This window comes from Lutra lutra, chromosome 3, assembly GCF_902655055.1.
Source record: "Lutra lutra chromosome 3, mLutLut1.2, whole genome shotgun sequence".
Classification (NCBI taxonomy): Eukaryota; Metazoa; Chordata; class Mammalia; order Carnivora; family Mustelidae; genus Lutra; species Lutra lutra.
Genome location: NC_062280.1, coordinates 131,902,090 through 131,923,853, shown reverse-complemented (window position 1 = coordinate 131,923,853; position 21,764 = coordinate 131,902,090). Strand labels below are relative to the sequence as shown.

Sequence of the window (21,764 nt, the reverse complement as noted above, 5' to 3'; positions counted from 1 at the left end):
AATTACAGATACTTACATACACATGTTTACATACACTCATAAAGACACATGCACATATATCCAGGGAACATAAACCAAATACGTGAAATAGAGGACATCAATCTGAGATGACATAAGCAACATCCAATATGAATGAATGAATATCCAAATATAATATTAACACAAACTGTTAGAAAAAATATTTTCCTATATTTTATAACCCCTCCTTTTTTTAGTTTTTTAAAATTCTGAGACTTAACACATTTTAACTTGTGTGACAGTTTTTTGCAAACATTTCACCTCCATTTACTACTCTCTAAGTTCAATGTAGAGAACACTGTTTTTATCCATCTTCATATCGACATGATGACTGATGCTATTTATATTTTCACAATAAAATTTTCAAGAAGTATCTGTAGAACAGTTGTTAAAATCTTTAAAGGTAAAGTTTAATTAATATTTAAATATAAAAAAGATAATCTGTCTTAACTGAAAATGCCTTTACTGCCATACCTTAATACTTTATAAATACTTAATACTAAATACTAAATACTTAATACTAAAAAATGTACAAAGCAGTATGGCTATCTTGGAAAAGTAAAACAGAATAGCTAGTACATTTTGACTATATGTTTATTTTTGACACTCCAGTTTAAGAAACATTTGATTTTCTAACTTGAATTTTTCTCTCTAAAAAACAATTGCTTACCAATCATCTTACACACACATATAAATTTTGGGTGGGGGAAAGTGTTTTTAACTTCAATCACAATTTAATTCAGATGGTAAACACATTCTTTAGTTTACATGCTAATATGTAAATATTAGTCCCAGCATCAATGTTAAGTACTATTGTTAGTAATTATGACTAACCTCAAATAATCTTTCTAATGCTGTATAAGTTTTTAAATAGTAGGATAAATTACATGAACAAATTCTTTGGTTCTAAAATGTTTTATCCTGCTTCTGTGAACTATCATTTTTATGGCATATATAACGGAACAGAGTAAAGTCTGGTGGTCCTCAACTAAAAACCCTTGTATGGTTTAACATTTGAGTGCAGATATATGTGCCACCTTATAGTTTAGAAACCTAAAATGCCTTTCAACAATATTTACTTTCAAACACATGCCTCAAAATATGGCCTTTACATTGATTTTGAAAATTCCACACATATATTCAGATGATAATGCACATTTTCAAATTTTTTCCATCCTTGGATTTAAAACTTGAATTTGAATTTTATTACTTAAAGCAAGCTTCTTTAGTCTCCACCAGTTATTACAGTTTTTAGTATTATGATACAGGAACTTTAGAGCCAGATTAGACCAGAGAGATAGGAATTACCCCTCCCCCATTTTATCCATGAAACAATTAAATCCAAAAAGATAAAAGCACTTCCTCAAGGTAGTGTACTCACTGATGATGGATTATAATCAGAATCTGCATTTCCCTATTCTGAATTTAACGTGCTGCCTTGCATACCATATTGAAACTTCTTTTTTGAGATGTATTATTTAAGTGCCTTACTATGAGATCAATCTGGTTTTTATACTGATATAAATTGATATATAGATATAAATTGATATTTGATATTCTTTGTATTTTAGTAATTTTGTATTTTAGTAATACTTATATTACTAAATATAAGGTTTTTGAGCTCCTCCTAATATTTTAAAAAATAAACTCTAGTTTTCCTTCTGTGTTTAGAGCACTATGAATAATAAGTTTGGTACCCACCTGTCAAAGGAATGAAACTGCATAGGAAGAATAGCTTGCGCTTCCCTCTTCAATGCTGGGTCTGGGTATGGGATAGGTTCAGGGCCACATTCTGCAATTTCAACTGGGGCAGCCACAAGACTTTTTAAGATCTCCTTGACATTGATGCCTTTGGTTTGACTAATGCTAGATATGGATGGTGCAGGTTTCAACAGTTCACTGGGGTTCTCAGTTAAGCTTTCCTGTGATTTTTTCACTTCAGATGACAAAGTGGATAATAGTTCACTCATGGCATCAGGGCCTGTGCCCGTCTCCAATTCTGCCCCATTCAGGATGCTAGCCACTTGTTCCTCTCCAATTCCTGAATCTGTATGTGGAATGGAACTTTCTAGCTGAATATCTTCACCAGGCGTTGGTGTTTCTTTTTCCTTTATAGTGTCTGGAAATGTAGCAGGAGTTTCTGTAATAAAAGAAACTGGTTTAAACAAAAAGCTTCACAAGTTAAAATTCAGTATTATTAATAAAATATTCTCACATATTGGAATAAAGAAAATAAGACCTGTGGGAAACAAAGAAAAATCTGCTAAATGGATATGCATAACAACACAACTGGATTGAAACATATCCATGTACACCTGTCATTTTGTTCGGGAAGCCTCAAAAGAACCCTATTTCTTTTAAAAGCCATGTGGCATTTCAAAACTGATGTCTTTAAAAGTGTGGAGAGGGGCGCCTGGGTGGCTCAGTGGGTTAAGCCTCTGCCTTCGGCTCAGGTCATGATCCCAGGGTCCTGGGATCGAGCCCCACATCGGCTTCTCTGCTCCGTGGGAAGCCTGCTTCCTCCTCTCTCTCTGCCTGCCTCTCTGCCTACTTGTGATCTCTCTGTCAAATAAACAAATAAAATCTTTAAAAAAAAAAAAAGTGTGGAGAAATAGTACCCATTACAATTTCTTATAACAACTTACAAATAATTATTATATTAAGTTCCCCTTTATCCTTTGTCAGTTACCAAACATATAAGAGAAATTATTATACTTCTCTAATATTACCTTAAAAATATAAAGTCATTTTATACCTTTTTTGGTACTTCAATAACCATTAATATAATATATAGTTAAAATAAACTAGTTAAAATATTATTTTAAAATCACATAATATTACACCTAAAATTCTGAAGTGTTAATAGCAAAAAGCATGCCAAATGATTATTTCAAAAGAATAAATACTTTAATAAGAAAATAATGTTCCTCAAGAATTTAGCTTATGTGTGCCTTTTTTTTTTTTAAGATTTTATTTATTTATTTGACAGAGAGAGAGAGATCACAAGTAGGCAGAGAGTCAGGCAGAGAGAGAGAGGAGGAAGTAGGCTCCCTGCTGAGCAGAGAGCCCAATGCGGGGCTCGCCCTGAGATCATGACCTGAGCTGAAGGCAGCGGCTTAATCCACTGAGCCACCCAGGCGCCCCTATATGTGCCTGTAAGAACAATTATTTTGGAATACTCATTCTTTGTGAATAAATATAAATTTCAATTTGTGAAAGCTGAAGCAGATAAAATATATACAGATATGAAATACACATACATTATCAATTAAAACAGAAAAACATCTTTAAAATGTTATATGCCTATCATTCTCATTATACAAATGTTAATACAATGAAGTTCCCTATTTAATAAAATGTTATCAAATTCTAAATCATGACCTTGAAAATTGATGTAATCTAGGTATAATAGGGATAACTCTTAATAAAGTGATGTGGAAGAAGAAAATAAGATACTATAGGTAAATTACTTGCAGGTCCTATTTGAAGTAGATACTTATTCAATGTTAGGTACTTGATTTACTCTGATTTATATTTAAGTTTATCCTTTGTAAAACAAGAAGGGCAGAGTAAGTTATTTCTAAGATCTCTTCAAAATGAACATCTGTAAGTTCTATAAAACTGCCCTTAGATTTTTGATATTTTGGTTGGTTGTTTCTTTCTTTTGAAATGTTATTAGGACAGGAAATCAGAAGACTGCCCAACAGGAAATAGGCCATTTTGATTTCAGCAAAACATCTCATAAAACCTTTGGTGAAGTCTCTACTAAAAACACAGAGAAATGTTGTTTTGGTAATACTATTTTTCAGGTGGGATCATAATTTTTTCAAAGTTTTACACACACATGCTAAAGGATTAAACATAATGTGGAGGGATTTCTTTAGCAACAGGGCTTGATTCTTAGACTCTAGAAAACAGTTTTGTTAATTTCTTAAATGTAGATTAATGTCATGACATCCAAATTTATTGAGTATGTGAATTTATTAATTTTTCCAGATTTCAGAATAATTCTGTCAAGTTTCCAAAAGAAAATTTTCTTTCAATTCTCCTTTCCTTTTGATTCAAACTGTATTAGATACATACATTACTTTAAAAAAATAACATTTTCATATTATTCAACTTAATATACAATATCCATTTAAATTGGCTAAAAATACACATCTCTCACAACTAAGGGTTTTATTGTCATTTTCCTCATTTTTATTAAATACTTTTATTTGTTTGCTCAAGGATGTTAGAACTGACAGAAAAGATTAATCAGTAGAATAAGACAATAATATTCAAACACCAGATAACCAACATGAAAAACAGGTAGACGTATTAGAAACCTAATTGTTCCAAGACTAAAAATTAAGATAACTGCATGAAGGTTTTGAGAAGATAGGTAATTTTAATAATACTCCTGGCAAAGCACTGGAGAAGCAAAAGGTAAGAGGTAAGGTAATAGTTACAGATTTTTTTTATAAAACCTTGTAACAGAAAATTAAGACTTTGAATAATAGCATTTGGGATAAAAAGGAAGGAAAAGAATGAAGATGTTTCTGGAATATCTAGCTTAAGAAAAACAATGGAGACATGCCACTAAGTGAGGAAGAAAGCAAAAGATAAGCAACTTTGTTCAGAAATATTAGTGGGGGACAGTGCCTGGTTGGTTCAGTCAGTTGAGCATCAAATTCTTGGTTTTGGTTTGGATCATGATTCAGGGTTTTGAGATCAAGCCCAAGTAGGGCTCCATGCTCAGTGGGGAATCTGCTTGAGATTCTCTCCTTCTCCTTCCCTCCCTCTCTCTTGTTCTGTCCTCCTGCTTACTCACTCTAAAATAATCTAAAAAAAAAAAAGAAAATTTCAAAAAAGATTTATATATTTGAGAGAGAGAAAGCACACATGTGTATGTGAGAATGGGGGTGGGGCAGAGGGAGAGAATATCAAGCAGATTCCCCACTAAGCATGGAGCCCTACATGGGGCTTGATCTCACAACACTGAGATCAAGACCTGAGCTGAAACCAAGAGACTGATACTCAACCAACTGAACCACCCAGGTGCTCCTGTTCAGAAATACAATGAGTTAAATTTGAAATTAATTGAGTGCAGAATCTCTGAAATATTTATAGCTGTTGAATCAAAAGAAATACAGCCATGTATTTTGGGATTATTCAAACTGAGATGATAATTGATACTTCAAAAGTTGATGAAGTAAGCTGGGAATAAAGAATGAGAACAATTGCTAGGGCAGTTACTGCCTCTATTGGAGGTATTACTGAATTTATTTAATGCATGTTTGCATTTATATATTATATATTTGGGGAGTAATATCAGTTATGGTCGAAAATTAGTAGAAAATTAAATAGCAATTAAGTAGAAATTAAATACCTTCTACAACAATAGGACACAAAATGTAAATGCAGAAACAAAATAAGAACTCTAACAAGAAATCACAGTGGCATGGTTACCAGCATGGGCTAAATTTTCTTTCAGAATTTAATTCTCAAAAGGCATATAGTCAAATCTAGCACCTAGTCTGAACTTGGCTGATTTACAGATTTGGCCTAGGGTTCACTTTATCCTAATGTGATGTTTCAGTGTCTTTATTTATGGCATGTTTTACATTAAGAACTACACAAAAATATAGACAGTATAGGAACCTGAAATATAAGAATTTTGCTAAAAACAGAATATCTAAATTAAAATCCTTGATTTAGTGTCCACAAGGTACCATATAATAAGATTTTTCCATCAACTACATAATTTTTTGCTTTTCCATTCAATGAACTCTTAGGGAACAATGACAATCTATAACTCACTAACTAGATACTTGAAACTCCAATATAAATGTTGACCTCTTAATTATAAAATGCAATTAAGTTTATTAAAATTGAATATTGGAATATTTTCAAATGACTCATTAAAATATTTACACAGTAATATAATTCTAATTTTATGTTTACTGTGACTGATAAATCGATTTCAAAATGAAGCGGTTTTTGTTATTTCAATAAGAATTCTATTCAAATCAATAAACTTTGCAAAGCATAATTTATGATCTTATTATGTAGAAATAAAAATAAACACCAATGGAAAATTTTATAATAGTAATTGCAAATAAAGAAGAGATCAGTAGTTCAAAAGCCCATTGATTTGTAATTTTTCGATCGTTCTTCATCAGTTTCTACAGCAAGAGGCACGTTAGTACCCAAAGCAGAAACATGACTGGTCTGAGTGATCTTAACCTTATCAGAAACATGGAGCTGGATGCCAGATGCCTCTTTTTCTTACTGATTTTCATTGAACCTAATGAGTCCATCTAATATATTTTAGGAAACATATAGAGTTAACTGCAGCAGATGATATGATTTCTGTATGGGACCTCATTTATCACAATATTTTTTGAAAAATCTTGTTCTTACAGTGATGTATAAAGTGTTTCAATGTCTTACCTATTAAATTATTCAAATTGCTATTTTCCAAACTACTTAAGTAAGAAATAACATTAAAGGAACATATAGCTCCTTTTTGTATATCACTAAAAATCTTATTAATTATTTGCTCAAGTAGTAATACTAAGCAAAATAAATCACCTTAGAGTAATTTAAAATATAAAAAACTATAAGTAACTTGTATTTTTTTGTTTATATTAAATCCCAAAATGCCAAGTTACACAAAAATTTACCTGAATTCCAAGAAAGAAAAAGTTGCCATATATAAGATTTAAAATCGTTATTATTCATTTTACACAACAAAGACTGCAAAAGCACTGAGTAGTTTTTTTTGCAATTATTTACATATGATTTAATTTTGTTTGTTACATTAAATATATAAGAATACAACTTCAGGAATTCGGTATTATCAATGAATATACCCGTAACAGACAAAATTACAATTCAGGAGAAACAATTGAGAGCCAAAAGGTATTTCTAATTAATGTTCTTATTATAATGTATAGATCTGTAAGTTTATCTTAGTTGGAATACATGCTTTTTGGATGTGCATGCTAATGATTTTCATCAAATTTGGAAAGTTTTCAGGCCACTTTTTCTTCAAAAATTCTTTCTTCCCATTTCTGCCTCTTGTCTTCTCTTAGGCTCCCATTATTTGTATGTTGGTTCACTTGATGGTGTCTCACACGTCCCTGAGGCTCTCCCCTTTTCTCATTCCACTTCTCTTTATTCTTCTCTTCATTCTGTTCCTCAGAGTAAGATAACAGCAATTGACCTGTCTTCAAGTATGTTGATTCCTTCTTGTGCCAACTCAAATATTCTGTTGTACCCTTCTAATGAATTATTTATTATAATTTTCAACTCCAGATTGCTATTGAATTCTTTTCTATATTTCTTTACTGATACTCTTTGGTGAGACATCCACTCTCATATTTTTAATTCTTTAAAAAAAAAGTGTTCCTTTAATTACTTGAGCATTTCTACAACAGCTGGTTTAAAATATTTATCTAGTCAGTCCAACATCAGGGCTTCCTCAGGGGCAGTTTCTAAGGACTGTTTTTTCCCCCTGTGAATTGGCCATCCTTTCCTCTTTCTTTACAAGTGTCAAAAAATTTTTGTTGGAAAATTTTAAATATAATGTGGAAATCTTGGAAATCAGACCCTTCCCACACGGCTCATTGTTGTTCTGCTTATTTATTGACTTTTCCAAACAAATTCTATAAAATTCTACTATAAAATTTTATAGAATTTTGTTTGATATTTCTTGATATTCCCGTAACACCTGCAGCCACAGAAGTTTCTGTTCAGTTAGCTTAGTGATCAGCTAATGACTAGATAGAGACTGCATTACTTATCTTGCACCAGTACATCTTCCACTCTTTGCCAGAGGCTTTGGATGTGCAGTAGGGCATGCTTTCAATATTCTCCCTCAGCCTTCATTTCTTGCTTGAACAGAGCCTTCAAGGTTACCCAGAGATGAGTGACTGGGGCTTTCTCAGGTCTTTCCTGGACCTGAATACAGCCCAGAGTATGGACATCTCATTCTCAGGTTTTCTTTTTAGGCTTTTGGTAAGGTTCCTACTTAGCCCAACTGGTACTGCCACCTTGGGCAGTTCCAATATTTTAAAAAAAGATGCTGCTGATTATTTCAAAAAAATATCCAGGACTTCATCAGGCAAGCTCTGATCGGGTTAAATAATGACAAGCTCTGTGAATGAAGCTTTACCAGGGAGCTCCCAGACAGGTCAGATACAGTGCTCAGTGGACTTTCTGAAAACTCCAAACATAATTGACCTCCTTCCAGTGCTGCTATGTTGTTGGTTTTCACAGCTACCACAATTTTCTGGATATGGATTTTCAAGGACAGCACAGAGCTGAGGAGAACTGGATACTAACAGAGCAAGCTAAATCACAAAAAGCCTACTATTCTCATAAAGACTTCTGTAGTTTTTCTTAAATTAGCGCTCTCTGGATTGTTGTAAGCCTTTGGTTACTTTCCAGTGAATGGGAAAAATGATTTCAACAATTTTTGCTAGTGTTCTTACTGTTTTTTGGAGGAGTAGTTCTTTGGAGGTCCTTACTGCACTCTTTCAGAAGTCCTACCTCTAAGGGATGTTTACAATTCCAATTTGTACATTTTGAGTAGAGTATCAGTTATCAAATATTCATACATACATATTTTGCCTTTCCTTTAACCTAGCTTGCTGTAGTATTCTTTATCACTTCTCTTCTAAAACAAAAACAAAAACAAAACAAAAAAAAAACACACCACTTTCCTATTAAAATACATCATGCATTTCTGTAGTATTATGGAGGCAATCATTAACACTAATAATAAAATGCCAACATATATGCCTAAAAGTTGCCTTCAGTTACAGAAAAAAAGGAGCAACCAAATAACAGTACAATTCTGTTACTATCTATCAGATAAGCCATGATGTGCATGTTATACATGGTTAAGAGTTCAGGCTTTGCAATTAAGACCATTTGACTTTCAGTAAAGTCTTGTTTATCTCTTCTTTGCTTTGTGATATCATAAGAGCCACTGAAGCTTTCTCAGTCTCAATCTTTTATTTGTAGAACTGGCATAGTAACCATACACACATTATAGAGTACACATTATACATTACACAGTTGTGATGGCTAAAGAACATAATTTGTGAATAGTGCCTGGCATTTAGTAACCTCACTATAAATTTTTGTACTTGCTGCTGCCATTATTGATTTTACTGTTACCATCACCACCATCACCATACCCTTTAAGAAAATACCCTTTAAGAGCCAAGCCATCTATCAGTTATTCTCTCTACTCATTTTCAACTTCTATCTTTCCTAGCTCTGGCCACTCTACTATCTGCAAACCAGTATCTCCTATCATAACAGAACAACTTCTCAACCCAACATCCCCTTATATTTCTAGCCCTTAGGCTACTTTGGTTATTGTTCCTTCCTTTCTGGAAGGACTATGTCATAACTGAAAGATCATGGCAATGCAATCGAATTGATCAAAGTTCTGGCTCCACAACGTAACTAATTTTCCATGTTATCTTGGAAAAATTAGTTACATTTCCAGAATTGCAGGGATTGCACGTGAAAAATGTAGATCTTAAGTATGCTGTAAGGATTAAGAAACTTGTCAGTCTATCACTTCTACTCTCCTTCCTTAATTCAGCTTTTCAAAGACTTAGATTTCCACAAACATCTTAAAATTAATATATCCAGATTATCTTTTTCCTTCCCTGGGTTAGGGCAGTTTTCAGCCATTACTTCTTCAAGTAAGATTTCTTTCTCTCTCTCTTCTCCTTCTGGAAATCCTATAACAGAAATGTTAATGTGTTCTGATGTTTTCTCATACGAACATTACATTATCTTCACTCTTTTTTTACGTTTTGCTACTCGGATAATAGGAGTTCTACCACCTTGTCTTTGAGTTGACTTATTCCTTCTCTGTTTCATCTAGTCTGTCGTTGAACCACTCTAATTTTAAAGTTTTTTCCTTTAGTTCTGTAAATTCTAAATGGTTCTTTATTTTCTCCATCTCTTTGTTGAAGTTCTCACTATATTCACACATTCTTCTTCCCAGTTCAATGAGCATCTTTATGACCATTATTTTTAACTTTTTATCAGGTAAATTACTTTTCTGTATTTCGTTACTTTCTAAGGTTTTATCTTTTTCTTTCATTTAGAACGTATTCATCCGTTTCTTCATTTTGCTTGCCTCTCTGTCTTGGTTTCTAATGCATTACATGAAACAACCACCCCTCCCAGGCTTGAAGGTGTGGGCTCCTATAAGATATGAATCTTGCATTCAACCCAAAGGCCCAGCTCTCTGCTGTCTCTCAAATCTTTGTACTTGTCCAAGCAGCCCACTGTTTTAAAAGCTACCCATAGTTGATGAAGTGCTAAGACTTGCCAGTATCCTTAATTAGATAATCCAGTTAATTAGACTGACAGACCCTTGGGCAGGAGCTCTTTAAAGTATGAAAATATGTATAGTTCTGTGGAACCAAAATTGTAAGCCCCCTGGCCATGAGAACCAGATGAACAGGCAGTGTCCCCTGAGTGGCAATTGCAAACACCAGGGATCTGGGATGAGTGCATATGCTCTTTCCTGAGAGATACCAGTAAGCTGAAGCCAGAAAGAAGAAAAGTGCCAAGGTGGCATCCATAGCCTATATGCCCTAGGATCAACTCCACAGGCCATATGAAACGTGCCTAAGGCCAAGCTCCAGGACAAGCAAATAGGCCTCCTTTACAGAAAGACTAGAGGGTATGGTTGGGAGTGGCATCCTGCTAAGAACTGTCACCCGGATTGGCAGAGTCCCGTGGGACCCAGAAACGAAAACTCCCCTACCCACAAAAGCCAGGTGAGCAAGGGGCATCTCTTGGATGAGCAGCTGCAGAAAACAGAGCAATAGACATAAAAACCAGGGCACTAGAGACATGTAAAACTCCACTCTGGGAGATACTCATGCTCTGGAGAGCAGCAAAGAGCAGGCAAAGATGGCCCCTGCCCTCTGAGGTCTCTGGAAATTATTACAATCAGCCATTAGATGCATGTTTAATTAGAAGACTGCCCCTCCGGGTGTAGCATGATTAACTAATAAGCCTTCTTCTCAGGAAGATAGAGTTCCTGGGTCTGCTGCCTCTAGCTGTGCCCTGTGGGTGGTAGCTGTTTAAGAACTCTTTCCTCATTGGTTGCAGCCCTGTTAAACTCACAAGCATAAGTTGCCAGAGTCAGGTGATACACAGTTGTCCCTGACAACAGTTGCAAAATTGGACACCAGACTGGGGCATAAGCTCTTTTCTGGGTGACACAGATTATTACAATCCCATAATACCAGGAACATAAGCTCTTCTGGTGTTCAGACCCAAGTGGTCAAGAGGTTTTTCCTGGGTGGCGGCCACAAAACATTGGGCATCAGACATGGGTAAATTAAATTCTCCAATCCAAAGATACAGAGTGGCTTAATGGGTTGAAAACAAAACAAAACAAAAACAGGAAAAATCTATATGCTGCTTACAAGAGACTAGCTTTAGATGTAAAAACATGCAGAGAACAGAAGTGTCATTCTATTCAACCTTTCTTAACAGTACTGTTTGCTTTGATAAATGGCCATTTGATCTCAGAACTTCAGACAGATAGCCAGGTATTATCTTTGAAAAATTAGTATACCCTATGCCCCACATCCAATCTATTACCAGATACTTTCACTTTTACCTCCAAGATATGTCTAATTTATCTTCCTCTTCAGCCTCCACTGCCACCACACCTTTGTGCTAAGCAATAGCATCACTTACCTAGAGAGCAACAGTCTCCAATTGGTTTATCCAGATTCCCTCGTTGCCCTCTTTAATCTATTCCCTCATTATACCCAAAATGCTCTTGTAAAATTGTAAGCAGATTATGATACTTAACAGTAGACAAAATAATGAACACTCTCCTTAAAGATGTCCATGCCCTAACTCTCATAACCTATGACTGTCACCATATACAGTAAGAAGGACATTAAATGGGAGGGCTTTGCAAAGGGAAGACCATCCTGGATTATCCAGGTGGGCTCAATCTAATCTAATGAGTCCACAGAGGAAGAAAACCCTTCCTCGCTGTGCTCAGAGGAGGATATCACTACAGAAGAACAGTCTGAAAGATACTTGTTCCAGGTTTTAAGGACGGAGGGAGAAGGAAGAAAGCCAGGGGTCAAGGATTATGGGTGGTCTCTAGAAGCTAAAAGGCGAAGAAAATGGATTCTTCTCAACAGCCTCCAGAAAGGCATGCAGTGTTGAGGAAGCCTTGATTTTAGCCTGGCCCAATCCGTATTAGACTTAAAATGAAGATTTTATTTATTTGTCAGAGCAACAGAGCACAAGCAGGGAGAGCAGCAGGAAGAGGGAGAAGCAGGCTCCCCGCTGAGCAAGAAACCTGATGGGGGACTCGATTCCAGAACCCTGGGATCATGACCTGAGCCTTAAGGCAGATACTTGACTGATCGAGCCACCTAGATGTCCCTGAACTCATCTTTTTGTTGCTAGTTTAAATGTCTCTTCTGTGAAAAGTCATCCCCAACCCCCAAATTAAATTAGGTTTCTTCTTTTGTAGTTTCTTATAACAGTCAGTAATTTTATTCATGGAATGCAGCAACTTGCAATTATATGTTTAAGTGTGTGGTTTCTATAAATGTATCTACCTTGCAAGAATGTTATTCATAAAGACATGGACTCTTTGTTCACTATTATATATTCCCAGCAACTAGGATGTAATAGGAAACCATTCATTTATTCAACAAATACATAATAAAGGGATCACAAAGAAACAAAGAGTAAATTAGAGATGGAAGAAAAGGAAGAAAGAGGAGGGAGAGGCTTTTGTTGGTACCTATATTAATACCAAAAACAGACACTTATTTCAAAAAGTTGACATAAAACTAAGAAATATTTGCTAGGAATACCTGTGCATGATTTGTACATATAAATAAATACAATATATATTATGCAACATCAGTTTCCAATAAAAACTCTATAAATATTATGATGATAGTGTTTTAGAGTACTTATAAATTATAATGCATCCACATAATGGATTACAATGGATACATTAAAAATGATTTCAAAAGCAAGAGAAAATAAATTTGTAATACTGAAAAAGTCTGCAGTTGATATGAATGTAATAATTTACTTAATATATATTAACTTTATTTCTAAACATACAATAAAAACTTAATGGTAAAAATATTTCTATACAAATTATTGGCATAACCTTAATTGTTTCCTTAAGATACAATTCTAAATGTAAAATTACTAGCGTAAGGGTTATAAATATTTTTATGCTATGTAAAGAGCACATCTTTGCATTCTAACCCTTCAGAATTTTGTCCAAATTACAAATTATGATATATATATGTATACTTGAAGTTTTATTTGACACACACACACACACACACACACACACGTGGAGGGGAGGGGGATGGGCAGAAAGAATCTCCAGCAGGGTAGTCTAATGTGGAGCTCTACCTCACGACCTTGATATGATGACCTGAGCCAGAATCAAGAGTTGGATGTTTAACTGACTGAGCCACACAGGATCAAGGTATATTTTTCCTTCAATATAAATTTGGTTATTAGATTTAAATATATTTTCCTTATCTTTACTGGACAATGCTTTTCTTTTGTTAACTGTTTTGATGCTTTCTACATGTTTCCCTTAGCGTGATACATTCTTTTAATTGATCTTTAAGAGCTCTCTCTTCATTAAGGTTATTAACTTTCATCACATACATATAAAAGTTCTCTTGTTTGCATTTGTTTTAAATTTGGTTGATATTTTCAGACATGGAGATATATAAAACTTTGATTTAGTCATATCTTTTACTTTAAACTTTAGCTTTTGATGTTACAATTTAAAATACCTTTTTATACAAATATTAACTTTAATTGTCTTGAATTATGGTTAGTTTCATTTTTACCTTTAAATTTAATGCACATGAAGTAGATCTGGCATAATAGATGAGATAAGGATATAAATTAATTTTTTCAAATGGTTGCCCACTTGGTAAACTAGATACCATTTGCCAAATGATACTTCCATTTGACTAGAAAAGTTGCATTTATAATATACTATATGACATATACAGTACTATATACTAATATATATGATACTATATGTAATATACTATAGAAGCATTCATACAAATTCCAGCTTATTTATAGACCAATCATGCCATACACCTCTTCTTTTAACCATACTATATTATTCTAACTATTTTATTTCCAGTGTTAATTCTTTTCCCTAATAATGAATTGTTAGATGAAAACCAACATACTTATTTTTAAGTTCACCTAAATATTAATTTTATTCTTATTAAACCTAAATTGAAATGATTAATAGAAAGCTTCTACAGCTTCTAGACTAAGTTATCAATAAAAGTTTCTTGTCCGTATTTTTTTTTTAAAGATTTTATTTATTTATTTGACAGACAGAGATCACAAGCAGACAGAGAGGCAGGCAGAGAGAGAGAGGGAAGCAGGCTCCCTGCTGAGCAGAGAGCCAGATGTGGGACTTGATCCCAGGACCCTGAGATCATGACCTGAGCCGAAGGCAGCGGCTTACCCCACTGAGCCACCCAGGTGCCCCACTTGTCCGTATTTTTAAAATGTTTGATAATGAAATACATTTTATGGCTATCATAAAATACATTTTATTTTTAAAAAACTGGTTAGCTTTCTCACTGGCTTACTCATCTACTAACAAATATTTGATATATTAAGTTCTGATCACCATGCTAGGTCTCAGGGACTATGCTCTTGAAGTACACATTCAATAAGCAACTAAACAAATACATAAATTGTGTCAGTGCAAAAAAGGAAATGAAGAAGATGTAGTGGTAGAGAACAGGCTGGTCATGTGGAGGAAGCTACTCAGCTACAGCAATCAGGAAGACCTGTGTGAGGTGAGCGCCTTCAGGGAGACACCTGAAGGATGAAAATGCATCAGTCATGTAAAAAATAGGGAAGAGAGCAAACTAAAAACCAGAAACGAAATACAAAGATCAAGAGGCAGGACAGTGCTTGTAATTATTAAGGAACGGAGAAGGCTCTGTGATATTTTTACTCTAGATGCTACCAGAAAATTAAAAAAAAAAAAAAAAGAACCAATATCATTTCCGTTTTAAAACAAATTTTAGCAAAATTGCAATAAATCAAATAAAGATCAGTAAAAAAAGAGGTAACTACTTTGGAGGCAATTGTATAATCCAGGTAAATTAGAACTAAAGTAGTATGCCACTATAACACATTTTAATTTTGTTCCCTAAATTATAAGAAGCCTTTAAAAATTTTTTAGAAAGAAACACTGCTTTATTATATTTGTTATATTGTATACTATAAAATATTTATTATATGAATGTATAATATTAAATATAAAGTATGTTTCATTACTTTATTATATACATTAGTGTTACTTTTTACTGTCATCAGTAACAGACTAAATGACTAAAGAAAAGAAATCCAAAGAAGAAACTATAGCAATGCTCCAAAAAGAGATGAGACTTCGAACTGAGGGACTATCAAAGATTAAAAAAAAAAAAAGAGAGAGAGAGAGAGAGAGGCCCGAGAGCTAGTTAAGAACCTTTTAAAAAGCTCAATAATGAGCTGAAAGGAGAAAGTAAAATGTGAAGGAGTTGAACAGTAGTCCAAATCAGTGCTTCTTAAACTATCTGCGAAAATTCAGCTTTTTAAAAATCCATCACTGACTGACATTCTGAAAATGAATTTAAAATAATTTTAAAAATCAAGTACACAAAACAAAAGCCCAAATGTTTTTATCATTTGACTCTCTAGAAAAAAATAAATTTCAACTTGATCAGAACAAAGATAACATTGGGAAAAGAAAATAATTATAAAACTGTTCATCATGCTGTTCACTGAAAGTGTGTGTATAGGTGACCAATATATACAAATGTTATTATACTTTTGACTTTTTCCCATTACAAATCATAAACAAACAAAGTTTTAAGCAGAAGAGCGATTCTCTAAAATAGACTCCTATATAAATGTTTTATACAAACACTGGGAATATAAATATTTAAGGTTGATAATGTGACAGTGAGAGCTTTTTGCTTGTTAACTTATCTAATCCAAGTTGAACTGGCAATAATGCCACTCATGGGAATAACATATAGCTAAGCTGTTTTTGTTTTATTTTAATATCGTGCAGAGTAGAGGAAATAGTGTCACAGAGGTATGTTCATGGAATGAAAACTCAGAAAGCTCATAATATTCATTTTAAGCTTTTATCCAAAATGAAAACAGAAATGCTGTGTCTTCAAAATTTCCCTCAATGCTCATTAATGCCCATTCCAGTAACTTATCTTGTACTGTTATAATCAAATACAAATTATATTTCAATGAAAGCAATGAATTCCAGTTTTGTGAATCTCTTATGTATGAATTTTCTTCTGGTGGAAAATTAAACACAAAACATTCTATCAAATACATAAAATGTCAGGAGATAAATTTTCAAGGATGAGCAAAATCAAAATCATCCTTACAGATCAAGATAATTTCTTGATAATTATATTAAATAATAATTTTTAAGTAATGAAAAAGTCATAGAAATTGTACACTTCTAAGATTCTAACATTTTGTCCTTTGAGCTTTTCTGCTACTAAAAAAAAACATGTTGCAATCATTCCCCATTTATAAGTACTGAATTCATTAAAAATATTTTACAGGTCTGACCAAAAAGACAGTTCTACTAGTCTTTAAAGAATGGAATCAAACTGGTTTCTTACTTTGTAAGAGTAAACACCAAGAGCTGACTCTTGTTCCAATATCATCAACAAGATTTTCTGCCTTTCAATACCCATGATACCACAGAACACCATACCAGTTATTTATAATCAGCTTCCACATTACTACATAGGAAAGAAAATAGCAAATTCACCACAACAGTCTTAAAGTAATTCAAAATTTTATTATGCCAGTAAGAACACTGTGCAGTTGAGCTAATGCTGTTTTCATAAGATTTCCTTGATAAAGAAAGAAGTACATTGATATTCTGATACAGGCTCCTTACTCTGGGTAACTATTCTAGAATATTTTCCAGGCACTACAGCTAAGCCTCTGGAACACCTCTACACACACACACACAAAAAGCCCTCCAGGGGTGCCTGGGTGGCTCAGTGGGTTAAGCCGCTGCCTTCGGCTCAGGTCATGATCTCAGGGTCCTGGGATCGAGTCCCACATCGGGCTCTCTGCTCAGCAAGAAGCCTGCTTCCCTCTCTCTCTCTCTCTGCCTGCCTCTCCGTCTACTTGTGATCTCTCTCTGTCAAATAAATAAATAAAAATCTTTAAAAAAAAAAAAAAAAGCCCTCCAGATTTTTTATCTAATCTAATTTAATCTAATTCTTCTTAGTTCATAGCTAGATGTCTGTAAGCAATAAAGCTGAAAAGAATTTTTCCCTTATTTCATCATGATGTTCAAAGGTTGCACATTTATTGAAAAAAAAAAATCTGTGCCTTCACTAAGATGTAACTAAAAATAGTTCACTGCTCTATGTGTTCTATAAATTGGTCTTCCATATCATTAGCCAATATATAGAAAACATTGAACTAGGGTATCATCTGGAGTGCAGGGTCCTCTTTAAACTCACTCAAGTTACTGGAGGAATTCCGTTCTTTGTTGTCGTGGGCTAAGTCCGCCACTTACTTGCTGACTGCCAGCCATGCAGCGCTCTCAAGCTCCTACAAGGTGATTTTAGGTCTTTGAACTGCAGTCACCTTCATCTCAGCAACAAAGGACTTACTTCAAGTAAAATCACTTTCACACTCTCGGTCTCTCTGACTTCTTTTTCCGTAACCAGCCAGAGAAAACGCTCTGCCTTTATGGTCTCATGTTATTAGGTCATGGATATGGACAGTTTCTCTTAAAAGCAACTGTACCATGTAATACAACATAGTCACAGGAGCCAAGATATTCCCAGGAATCATGCAGGGTGTGTACATGGGAAAATCTTGGGTGGGATGGCACAGGGAGAGCAGAATTCGGCCTACTATGATCCTCTGTTCTGCAGAGAATAATCCTATGTCAACCTTACCCAGAGACATCATATCAGCTATTTTATTTTTTATCTCTATAAACTCCAAATGATTCTTTTTAAAAAGATTTCCATTTTTTTCCTCATTACATTCACTATTTCTTTTAGACTGAAAAACATTTTAAACATACTTATAATAGCTGTTTTAATGTTCTTATCTGGCAATTCTGCCATCTCTGTCATTTCTGAATCTGTTTCTATTGAATTATTTTTTCCCCTTGCTTATATATCACATTTTCCTGATTCTTCTAATGTTTAATAATTTTTGTTATTGAATGCTTAACATTGAATTTTATGTTGTTTGGTGAAAAACTTTATGTATTCCTTTAAAGAGAGGTAGAATTTTGCTCTGACAGAAAGTAAAGTAACTGAGAGATCAATTTAATGTTTTCAAGGCTTGTTTTTAAGTTGTTTTTTTTTTTTTTTTTCTTGTGAGTCTAGAGCAGCCTTCCTTTTAGGGCTATTTTAGTCCCACTACTAAGATGTGACTCTTCTGCAATCTCTAGTGAATGCCACCACTGTGAATATTCTAAAACATATAATTAAGTATCCTTAATTTACAGGTGATACTTAAAGAAATGTAAAGAAATACAAATATAAAAACTATATTTTGCTTTCAAGAGCCAAATGTAAATACAACATATCATATCTCCATGAAACCTGAAGTGTATACTTGTTTATAAACAATTACATTATGGATATTTATTGTAGAACAATTAATGAAATACAAATACCCAAACAGGTCAGGAGATGAGGGCAATATTACCTTTGTAAAAAGAGTGGGCAAAGCTCTGCTCAGGAATTAACTTGGCAAGGAATCCATGGTTCAAACTTGGATGAGGGATAGATGGTATGACCACAACTGTAGAGAAAATCATGGAATCAAATTTGAGCCAGCATGTAACAACCTGCAACATGGTCCACTGGAGATCCATGACAACTCTGTATTACTGCAACATGCAAACAGTACTAGCAATAAAGACTGCATCTCTGGGGAAAGGAAAGAGGCTATGTATTAAGAGAAAGGAGAAATCAGACACTTGTTAAGTAGAGTAATTTTAGCAACATACAGGAAGACATACACATACAAAATCAGAACTGGAAGGCTGACTACAGTATTGCTTGTTTTATACATATAAAGCTGATACGAATGCATTAAAAATGAAGCAAAAGTTGATTAACATAATAGAGCCTTAGTGTTTTAAGTGGTCAGAAGACATAAACTGGAATGGTAGGATAATGTTTAATTTGAAGAATAAAGTTAAAAGTATACTACGATGAAATAACATCATGTTTATGTGTTCAAAGTAAATACTGCATGCAACAATAAAGTATTATAGTTAAAACATAATCCATATTTCCACAAAAACAAGGTAAAGGAGATATGATATGCTCAGGGAAAACAAGATGCAGAGATTTGACCACTAATTTCTACTCACTTTTTTAAATATCCATTTTACCTATATATCATATGCATTTATTTAGGAAAGACAATTTCAGCTACAAATTTATCCAGTGGCATATGAAATAACCACTAGGTTACCAAGGATACATTGCAAACAACCCAGAAACAATCTGGATATAAACACATGGCAGGAAATGCGACTGATAGAAGGCACCCTGTGATATTAAAATACTAGCTGCCAGAAAGTGTATTTATTATTTTCAAGCAGAATAGGCAAAGCTGATAATGCAAGAACTCCCACCTTCTCTAAATAAGAGAGATACTATGATCCAAGATGGTTCATTGTTGTCTTTAAGTCTTTGATTTTAGTTAAAGGAACTTTGGTATAAAGTTTAGAATGTATGTTGGCTTATTATGAATCTCTGACAGAATATTTAGATATTTAAATAACTATACACATCAAAAGAAATACAGAGAAAGAGAAAGAGAGAGAATAAGCCAGCAAGAAAGAAGCTATCTTTAAACTTGGCGGTAATAATTTATATTTTGGCTTATTCTTGGTCTTGAACTACTGTATAAGAATCTCCTTTCATGTTCATATAGTTAAAAAGTAGTATATTTAAAATGTTTCAGTTATTTGCATCTTAAATAAAAATGATTTGTATTAACATATGGAATACACTAAAACCCAAACTGCACTGATAAAATGAGAATATAGCAAATTTCATGGAAATTCACACATTTTTGTGGAATTAAAGAGTATTAAATTGGCATTTACATACCACCTACTTATAAATACTTAAGATGAACATCAGTAGGACTAGTTTAAAACTGGGTGTAAAAATAAAACAAAAAGGAGAGAAATGATGATAAAAATTCAAATAACTAAGAAAAAAATAGTACCTGTACTTGTTGGCGAATTTATTTCTTGTCTGATGTTTCTACCTGGTTGGCTTCCAGTTCTTGCAGTCTCTCGCTGGGGTTCTAATATGTCACGGTACTTGGAAACCATCAGAACCGAAATGAAGTAAACAACAGCTAGAGCTAAGAACTGTGCCTGCTTGCTATCATCCTGTGTAAAATAAAAAGGCAGTTCTGACATTCAAATTTTTAAAGTTATCAGTGTACAAGAAACTACTATTTCATTTTCTTTATGGAGGCAAAACATGACATTTAACTTTTACTAAAACTTTTAAGTATACATTGTTATTTAATTAGTATCTTATAGGTATAAATACAGAATTCCAGAAATATATCATGAGTCACAGATTGAAATTTAATTTCAAAAAATGAGAATGTTAAAATTTTGCTGAATATGCCACAAAATTTTATTCTTTGTTCTTGTCACCATCACTGTCCGTTACGTCCATAACAATAGAGTATGTATTTTTATAAAATATACAGAAAGCAGAAGGCTGAAATAATAATATCTGGATAAAAATCAATAGTCCCAAATGTTATAATTTTAAAAATGAATAGAATAAAATTATAATTGAGATACATGTACAATTCTAACATATTACTACCTTAAAATACTGTACAAGTACAAAATAGGGGAAACAAACAATGGGGGAACAGAAAACGTAAACTTTATACAAGCTCAACGCGAGCTGGAAGTGTGATATGGCAGCTTAAGAAATGCTAATCCAACTTCTGACTACTTAAATAGATAAAAATAAGTGACAGGCCCACACTGGGAAAATGACCTCTAAAACACTGCCAATATTTGAGGCTTTGAACTTCAAAAGCTCATGACAAAATGGGAGTTTTTCCAGTGCAACAAATTGGTAAAATGTATGAAAACAATTGGTGAAGTTAGGATACAGAGAGAATAGTTTCAAAAAAGCAGAATGCAGAGGCTCCTGGGTGGCTCAGCTGGTTGAACGTCTGACTCTTAATTTCAGCTCAATCACGGTCTCAGGGTCTTGGGTTCCACCCTCACAGGGGAGTCTACCTGAGATTCTCTTTGGCCCTCTTCCTTTGCCCCTGCCCATACCCCTTCTCTCTCTTTCTCTAATAAATCTTAAAAAAAAAAAAAAAAAAAAAAAAAAAAAAAGGAAAGAAAAGCAGACTGCAGTCTAGTAGAAAAAATAACTCTCTAAGTAAGCTTTGTAAACTATAAAGAGCTGTATGCAACCTTGAAAGCCTAGATAACTATATCATAAGGGAAAAATTGATAAGGAAGCAAACTTATAACCTCTAATACTACTTTGAAACTAGCCTGGATCGAAGGCATCAAATGTAAATCGTTATAAAACCCTTTTTCTAAACTAGGTAAAGGTAGATCCTTCAAACCAAAACTGCAAGTCATT

At 33.7% G+C, this 21,764-nt stretch overlaps 1 protein-coding gene across 13 annotated transcripts in view; it reads right to left on the bottom strand.

Annotated features, from left to right (window-relative positions):
• NBEA (neurobeachin) overlaps positions 1-21,764 on the bottom strand; it is a 677,938-nt gene that overhangs the window by 420,640 nt on the left and 235,534 nt on the right. For all 13 annotated transcript variants that reach the window (XM_047723145.1, XM_047723148.1, XM_047723152.1 and 10 more), the window contains 3 exons: positions 20,356-20,524; positions 18,814-18,909; positions 1,720-2,158 (listed from right to left, as the gene is read on the bottom strand). In XM_047723145.1, coding sequence (XP_047579101.1) covers positions 1,720-2,158; positions 18,814-18,909; positions 20,356-20,524 — 704 coding nt within the window. The remainder of the gene's footprint in view (positions 1-1,719; positions 2,159-18,813; positions 18,910-20,355; positions 20,525-21,764) is intronic.